The sequence below is a fragment of the Benincasa hispida genome, chromosome 7, assembly GCF_027475165.1.
Source record: "Benincasa hispida cultivar pf3 chromosome 7, pf3_genome.v1.1, whole genome shotgun sequence".
Lineage (NCBI taxonomy): Eukaryota > Viridiplantae > Streptophyta > Magnoliopsida > Cucurbitales > Cucurbitaceae > Benincasa > Benincasa hispida.
In genome coordinates, this window is record NC_143484.1 from 27,807,249 (window position 1) to 27,816,560 (window position 9,312).

Here is a 9,312-nt window from a genome sequence, read left to right on the forward strand (position 1 = left end):
ACTTTAAAAGTCAAAGTTTGACTATTTGACCAAATTAATGGGAAAATCCAATTTTTGTGATTTTGATTAAAATATTTGTGCTAGGTATTCATCCCACTTTAATCCACTAATCCCATTTAAAGTTAATGAAATTTTGAGTGTCAAATTTTCATTAACACACAACTGTACATAATTTGCACGTTTTGCTTGTAAATAGAATGGTTCTATGAAGTTTAATCTTCTTGGAAAAAAGTGGAAAATCTTGAGTTTTTTGAAGAATCCTAACCCTAATCTCTCTTAAACCTTTACACATTTTCTCTACAAATTTTGTCACTCACCAGATCCCACCATCTCGATCTAAGGTTGAAAAATAGTCGGGAAGACTCTCGTAGTGGTCTACGAACTAATCGTGAGAAGAATTGATCATAACCATGGAGGAATTTGGGCTACAAAGGTTTTATATTCTAACTCTATTTTAGTTTTGAAATTGCATGCTTATTTCCTATTAATTAACCAAATTAGAGTGCTTTAGATCTAAGTTGCTTCCTTTGTGCATGTGTATGTTCAATCACCTCCAACATGTCTCTTTCACCAACTAGCACTGCTCCACACCATTTGCCATTGCCTACTACTTACCCCATCAAAACACGTCCAGTTGTTGGTCACCAATTTTCTCTCTCTATCAATTGACTGTTTAGGGCAAGTATGGAATAAAAAATAATTTAAAATTCATATTTGAAGTTTTTGGCATATTTACAAATTATCAAATATGGATGATACACCTACAAAATAACATATTCAAATTGTCACTCATTGCAATTTCCCTTGAAATATTATATAAAACCTTTTGAATAAAATGTATTGAAATTCCTTTGTTCTCCAACGGTCCACATGATCCTGTGTCATCTACACATCAATTTTTACTTTAATTTTTATTCAAATATTTCATTTTTTATGAGTTTAAAAGCACTCAAAAACATTAAGAATTGACCTAATTTCATCTCCCCGACATAAAGAATTGACATAATTTCATCTACCCAATTTTTATCTCTTTTGTATACAATTACTCACACACTGTAGTGTTGGTTTCAATCTTGTTATTGAAGTGTTTTATTCACAAGTTCTAATCTATCTTATCTTGGGAGACCATTTGTTTATGACACCTTGAGCACAATAAAAGAAACAAAATAATATGAATTTATTGGGATCAAATTAATTGATTTCATCATTTCCTTATTGTCCTATAAATTTCTCTTATAAAAATAAAATTATTTTATTGTATTTTGTTGATATGTTTATTTTGATTTTTTTCTTCATTTTATTTATAATTAATTAGTGCAGTTAAAAATATTGTTACCGTTTTATCGATATGATTTTTTTTTCAAAAAAAATAAGGGTATTATCTTTTAATTATTTAAAATTAGATGAAAAATATTGAAAAGAAGTTTGATTTTATTTTTATAAAAAAAATATAAAACTAGAAAAGTCATCCAAACATATTTGAATTTTTAAAAACAAAAAGCAAAAACACAATAATCAATCGTGACTTTAGTTTTCCAAATTAAAAAAACAAAAACAAAAAACTAAATGTAATTACCAAACATATTTTTGGTTTTTTTTAAAAAAAATAAAAAATAAAAATAGTTACCAAACATGCAAAACAATTGCCAAACATGCATAGTATTTGTAAAATTAAAAACCAAATGATTATCAAAGGTGACCTTTTTTTGTGTTTGATTTTTCAAAATTAAGTATGTTTCCTCTTTGTTTCTTACATTGATTTGCGTATTTCTGAAGTACAAGAGTTAAATTCTTAGCCAAAATTTCAAAACAAAAATCAAACTTTTAAAGGCTATTTTTTTTAGTTTTCAAAAACATTGGTAAAAAGTAGATAACAAAATAAGAAATTCAGAGTTAGAATATGTGTTTGTATGCTTAGTTTTCAAAAATTAAAATCTAAAATCAAATTGTTACTAAATGGAATCTAGATGTTTAATAAAGAAAATTTCTACCTAAAAAAGTTAAGTACAGAGAAAATCGATCCAAACATGTCCTCTAATCATCAAGAGAAATTGTTATTTTTAACCTAAAGAAGTTTTTAATTTAACATTCTTTTTAAAACGATTTTTTCTAGCCTCTTTCTTACTTTTTGAGATTTTAAGTGAAGGTCTCACATGGTGAAAATACCATTTTGTCTCTTATCAAGTGTTTTCCACTTTACCTTTTTCTATTACAACTTTTTAAACCCAAATTCAATTTTAGAATTTACAGAAAAAACTGTTGCGATTTTTCGTAAGGATTTGAAAATTTTCAGGTAAAAAAAAAAAAGTTCTTACGTTAAATTTTTCTTAAGAATTGAGAATTTGGGGGAAATTCACTAAATTTCAATGCTTATGAAAATTTTGTGATATTTTCTTAAACTTAAAACGTAGAAGGGTAAATAAAAAATTTTAACTTAAAAAAAAGACTTACACAAATTTCCATAAGTTTTAAGTTTAAAATAACCAACTTAAACTCACACTGGAAAATATTGGAATTGGAATTGGTAAAAAAAACTAAATTAAAACTTAGGGGAACTAGAATTTGTTAATACTAATTATTATTTAAAAAAAAACACAACATTTCTTACTTATTGGAAAGAAAGTGTAATTTTTTTTTTCAATATTGATTATAATTTATATTAGAAGTAAAAATTAAAAAAAAAAAAAAAAAAAAACTATTTTGTCCATCTTCCCAGTAAGTCTTACAGGAAAAATGGGCAGAAGGCATAAAGTTGGTTTTTGTTTTGTGTTTTTTGTTTTTTAATTTTTTTAATTATTAAAATTAATAACTAATTGTTAAAATGTTTAAAAGAGAGAGGGAAAAAAAAAAAAAAAACTTTATGCTTTCTGTCCATTTGCCCGATAAGTCTTTCCAGGAAAATGGACAAAATAGTTTTTTTTTTTTTTTCTAATAATTAATTACTAATTTTAATTTTAATTATTACAACTAAAAAAAAGAAAAGAAACTACTTTATGCTTTCTTCCCATTTTTCAAGTAAGACTTACGAGAAAATCAACAGAAAGTTTTTTTTTTTAAATCTAATATAAATTATAGTCAATATTAAAAAAACTTTTATCTTTTTTAACATTTCAATTCTAATTTTTTTCCGGTGAGTTTAAGTTAATTATTTTAAACTTTAAATTTACGAATATTGTCGTAAGAGGATAGTTTTTTTTTTTTTTTAAGTTTTTAATTTTTAATTTTCTATTTTTAGGTAGGAAATAAACCTCACAAATTTTCAGTAAGAATTGAAATTTAGTGAATTTCTCCCAAATTTTCAATTCTTAAGGAAACTTCACATAAGAACATCTATTTACCAAAAATTTTTCAAATCCTTACGAGAAATTCGCACGATTCTTTTCGTAAGATCTAAAACTGAAATTGCGTTTGAAAAGTTGTAATAGAAAAAGATAAAATGGACAATACTTGAAGAAGGGATCAAAATGGTAATTTCACCATCTTGAACTCTCCACTTAAAATAAGTAAGAAAATGTAGTTTTTGAAAACGAGATTAATTTTATAAGGTAAAAACTTTTTTAGGTTAAAAATATCAATTTCCCAATTATCAAACCAACCTCAGTTAAACAAATCACTCCAATCCAACTCCACTTATACTCTAAAAGATGTAAACACTTACCAAATAATTTTATATTATCATTATATACATAATTATTCCTTTTTCTTTTTGCCCTTTAAATTATTTGCTTTTTTTTTTTTTCCTTTTATTTCTTAACCTTTTACCCCTTCAAAATAATGCACTAACACAAATAATTGGTGCATTTTCTCCTTGTGAAATTCTATATAAACTCAATCCCTCTTAGCTTTCTTCCATATCCTTCTCTCCTTCCTCCATTGAAAATGACTAACTTATTGCAAGATTCATGCAATAAAGTGACCATTTTTTCCAAGTTTTCTGATTCTCTTCCTGCAAATGGAGGCAATGGAATTTACAGTTACTCTAACAACTCCTGTTATCAGGTTTGTTTTCCTTTTTACATCTCTTTCCTTCGTCCTTTATCCGTTTTGATTATTTGTTTCCAGTTTAACATCAACCTACCGATAGAAATTTTTATTCAGTTTTCTCCAAAAACCCGTTTCGCTATCAAGTTCTAGATGAGATATTATTGATGCGAAAGTTTTTCTTGAGTTGTAATCTTAGCCAAATTCGCTCGTTTTTAATACGTTTGTAATATATTTTACTCGAGCATATGGTTTTATATGAAAATCACCGACTAAAGGGAAAATTTTACTACAATAAAACTTATTTATGTATGAACTGAAAAATTCTTCTTCAAAAGGGGTTCTTTCCCCTTCAAAGGTCTAAACTTGAGTTGTTTATGTAAATCTACCGATTTAATATTAGAACTAGAAATTGAAAAGATTTTTAAATTTTAATTAAGAAAAGACATTTCTAATTAGATAGAATAAAATATAAAACCAGATTAAATTTAAGGTGGATAATATTATATTATATTACATTACAAAACAGAAATAAAAAAAGGAAAATAAAAACCATTTTTAACACACATTTTAATGTATATAAAAATCATTGGACCATTGAATTGTGGTCTCATTCTCCTTGAAACCTCAGCCCTTAAATTTAATATTAAGATTCTGTTCCAACATAACTATACCTAGACCTTGTTCCACCCTACAAACCCTAGCCAACCCACTCAGCTTTAATTTGTTCCCACTCTAAGATACCTATAAACACTCATTGCAATAACCCCTTTTTTTAATTATATTCTCCTTAAATGGTTTTGTTCCCCTCTTAACTTTTCCAATTTAAAAAAAAAAAAAAAAACGATACGTTAACATAGCTATATTATTATTTCGATCAAAAGGTGACAAGTTTGACTAAAGTAAACTTGATTTAGTTATAATTGACATGCACTTTCTCTCTTGAAATCGGTGGTCCTATCTCCTATCTTCACAATTGTTGTACTTTAAAACTATTACAAATTTAAATTTTCTATCAAACTTTCTCTAAAAATACTTCCGATTAAAAGTGAAAAGTTCGATTAAAGTAAACTTAACTCAGTAGTATTACTCTCTTCCTTAAAGGTTAGAGATTGGATCTCCATTTTCACAATTATTATATTAAAAAGATTACAAATTCGAATTTTCAACCAAACTTTTATAATAAAAGAAAACTTTTTCTAATAAAGAATAGTAACAACTTGGCCAATACTTTGAAACCCTAATTAAGAGCAAGTAGTACTTTCATAGTGGCTTTTATTTAACAGCTTTGTCAGCAATATTTTCAGTACGGAGCAAATGCAAGTGTCATTATTTTTTAATTCTTTTTTTTTTTCCAAAGTGTTGGATCTACTTGAAGGTCCTGCATGAAGCAGCTGTTTATTCATCATATTATTCCTTCTTTTCTCTTTTGTTGCAGAGATTATTTGCAAATGTTGAAAGAGAAAAAATTGATCAAGAAATTAAAAAGAAGTTTGAGATTGGAAAGCTCTCTTCTTCTTCCCCTTCAAACACAATTGTTCTTGCTGACTTGGGTTGTGCGACCGGACCGAACACCTTTGGGACGATGCAACATATCGTAAAATCTATGAAAGAAACATTTCGATCGGTCTGGCCTAATTCGATATTGCCTGAATTTCAAGTGTTCTTCAACGATCAGGTGATTAAATCATTAATAAACTCAAAAATAAAATAACTTCATAAGTCACAACATATTATTCTCTTATTCTAAATATTGGCTTAAGAAACAAAAAATGTTTTTGTCAATATTGATTACAATATAATGTATGTCAAAGCATCATTTAAATATATATTAAATCATAATTCAATTTAAAAGCTTACCGAAAGCTAAGTATTAATATGTTAAATAATCATTCAATCTAAAATCACAAGTGAATAAGAGTTGCTATACATTTTGAATTGAAAGTGGGTTTTTGGGTAGCCCACTTCATGTTTGCCGTTCCAATTATCATATGTTGTATTTTCCGGCTACAATAACTTACAAATAACTATAATATTACTATTTCAAACCTCTTTTTATTACTGTTTACTATTTTCTACATCCTCCTCCGTTTCTCTCTTTGTTACAATATTAATACATACTATTATAACCAAACATCTATAATAATTAACTAACCATCTCAAACACCTCCGAAAATGTTTCATAAAAAGAGTACTGTAATTTGGAACCTCTTCCTCTCATATACCATGTTACATTACTAGTCACTTTATAAAAGTTTAAGCTATTGAGTTACGATCGGTTTAATCTTCTATTCATATTCTTAAAACACAGGTGACAAACGACTTCAACACGCTATTTCAGACGTTGCCCGTTGAGAGGGACTATTTTGCAGCAGGCGTGGCGGGGTCCTTTCACCAGCGGCTGTTCCCGAGGGCGTCGGTGCAGTTTGTGCATTCTTCGTATGCAGTGCACTGGCTGTCAAGGGTGCCGGAGGAGGTACGAGATGAGCGGTCGCCAGCATGGAACAAGGGGCATATCCACTACCTCGGGGCGCCGGACACGGTGGCGGCGGCTTATGCAGGACAGTTTGCCAAGGATATGGGAGAGTTTCTTAGGGCTAGGGCGGAGGAGATGGTGGAAGGAGGGATAATGGTGATTATTACATCAGGAAATCCTGATGGAATTTCAGCTTCTCACTTACCATCTGGTTTGCTCTATAATCTTTTGGCCTCTACCCTCAACGAAATGTCAAAAGAGGTAATCAATCTTTTTTTTTTTCTTTTGATGATACTTTAATCTTTTTTCATTATTAATTACATTAAAACTTGTTTTCAAATATAGAAAAATGAATCAAAATATTTACAAACATATAGCATAGAACTATTAATGATAGACGTTGATAGATTTCTATCAGTATCTATTAGTGACATTAATAGATACTGATAAAAGTTTATCAGTATCTATCATCGATAGTTCTAAAATTTTGCTATATCTTGTAAATATTTTCAATAATTTTACTATTTGAAATAATTTCCCTTAAAAATGAGTGGTTGGGTTTTAAAATAAAAACAATGTGATTTTCATCAGTTGTATTTTGATGTTTGTTCAATTTTAGTCTACATATTTATCATAAATTTTTAATATATTCATTTAGAGTTGATTTTATCGAAGTTGGATAAATAATAACAATAAACTTTCTTGCCAAGTACATGAACTAATAAATATGGAGTGAAAAGGTTAATAAATACAAAAAATTTAAAATCAATCATAAATAAATAGTACTGGAGACTAAATTTAATATTTCTCGAAAATAAAGATTAAAATTAGATATTTGAAGGTATATGAACTAAAATTTGAATAAATTTCAAAGTACAGAGACCATGAATGATATTTTTAACCTAAAAAGAATTAAGATCAAATACATAAAATGGTTTTGTTACAAAATTATAACAACTTGAATAGAACAACATCAAAAGTTTAACCCAAAGAAAAAAGATATTTTTTGTGTTCAAATTTGTCCAAACTTCCTAAATTTGAAATATGAACTAAATATCAATATTATTCTTTTTCCTCTTCTTTTTCTAAAGCAACTTTGTTTGGGTAAAAACAAGGTCATGTAGGAGAACAATGCCATCAAAATTCTAGCATAGCTTTCAAAACTTTTAAAAAGTAGTTCAAAAGCTTCTCTTAAAAAATGAGACATAAGTAGTTATTTTTCTATTATTTCTTTTTGATACTTTAAAAACTTTAGAGAGGTAAAATTGATATTGTACATATTATGAGCAAATGAAAGCAAGTTAAATTATTTATATATATATATATTACTCTATAAAGTATATATTTGATTTCAATTTTTGGCCATGTGATGATGTTTTAAGATTTTGTATCTTAGCCCACATCTTAAATATTTTGATAAGAAATCATTAGCAAATATTTCAGAAAAAAAAATAGCTAGAAACTATCCTTTTTTGAAAATGTTCTCATTTAAAAAATGCATAAAAAAGGAAAAGTCCGAATAACCAACATGCCTAAATTAGGGCATATCTTTGTATAAGGTCGGTTTAGATTGACTTGAGAAAAAAATGTTTTTCAAAAAATTCATTTTTATTTAAATTTTTTTGATAATAACTATTTAAAATACACTTAGAAAAAGTATTTTGAATGCTTGCCAAATATTCTAATTTTTTTCAAAATGACTTATTTTTTACCTTTAAAAATGTATTCTAAACCTAACTTATAATGTTTACTATCTCTTTTTTTTTCAAAAAAAAAAAAAAAAATCATAAAATTGAAATTAATGACAGGGACTAGTGAGTGAAGCTGAAGTGGACTCCTTCAACTTGCCCATATACATAACTTGTCCATCAGAAATGAGGCAATTGATAGAAGAAAATGGGAATTTTAGCATTGAAAGAATGGAGCTGACAGCCCCAACAACATGGCTTCAAGGACCCATTGACACTAGAGAATGGATCAACCATATAAGGGCTGCAATGGAAGGCATCTTCACCCAACATTTTGGCCATGACCTCAATATCATTGACCAATTATTTGAAAGAGTCATCCAAAAACTTGAATATCACTATGAGGAAATCAACTCTAACCTCCATGAAAAAGTTCAACTCTTTGTCGTTTTGAAACGTTTATAAAAAGAAAAAACGTCTTTTCCCCTCTCACGAGATAGAAATTTGAATCTCTAATCTCGTGTTTAATAGGTTGGCATCGTTTTGATGAGTGTGATTTTTGGTGATCATCCATTTTAATAATGTGTGTGATGTTTAAACCTCTATCATCTTGTTGACTAATTATAAGTTATAATAATAGTTGTGTTTGTGTGTTTGTGTGTTATGTAGTATGTTATATGAGTCTAATTTCTATAACTATGTATGTTTGAGGGTTTGATTTTAGCATTTGTATAAGTTTGAGAACTTTATTTTTATAATTAAAAGTTTTGATAGGGTGTACTGTTGAAAATGACTTTAAGACTTAGGCCCATTGCAAAAAGTAAGGGAGTGGGAGAGCTTTGTCCCACATCGAAAAATTTAGCAATGCCTAAAGGGTATAAAATTAAATTCCAAGAGATTCTAAATGTGAGTTCAAATTGTGTTGGTGTTGGAAGTATAACCTTTTCACTAGGTTTGCATTGCCCTCCATTTGGTTGAATAAGTGGGTTTTTGGTAGTTGTTTTTAGGGCAATGGTTCCTCCACGACATTTGTTCATTTGTTCTAACATGTATATTTCAACTACCACCATACGGGTGCTTTTTGTCATTTGCCTTATTTTTTCACTTCAAATTTTGAACTTTTTTTTAGTACAACATGTGTGTGGAGATTCAACCTCCGTCCTCTTG

The 9,312-nt window shown here is 28.1% G+C and overlaps 1 protein-coding gene across 1 annotated transcript; it reads left to right on the top strand.

Annotated features, from left to right (window-relative positions):
* Positions 1-3,745: 3,745 nt before the first annotated feature.
* On the top strand, positions 3,746-8,809 carry LOC120081813 (loganic acid O-methyltransferase-like). The gene is made up of 4 exons (XM_039036983.2): positions 3,746-3,999; positions 5,420-5,659; positions 6,293-6,718; positions 8,266-8,809. The coding sequence occupies exons 1-4, from the start codon at positions 3,880-3,882 to the stop codon at positions 8,608-8,610; spliced, it is 1,131 nt and encodes a 376-aa protein (XP_038892911.1). The 5' UTR covers positions 3,746-3,879; the 3' UTR covers positions 8,611-8,809.
* Positions 8,810-9,312: the final 503 nt, after the last annotated feature.

Coding starts and splice junctions, on each gene's coding strand:
- LOC120081813 (XM_039036983.2), top strand. CDS start 3,880: ATGACTAACTTATTGCAAGATTCATGCAATAAAGTGACCATTTTTTCC. Junction 4,000..5,419: donor CTAACAACTCCTGTTATCAG/GTTTGTTTTCCT, acceptor CTTTTGTTGCAG/AGATTATTTGCAAATGTTGA. Junction 6,719..8,265: donor TCAACGAAATGTCAAAAGAG/GTAATCAATCTT, acceptor AATTAATGACAG/GGACTAGTGAGTGAAGCTGA.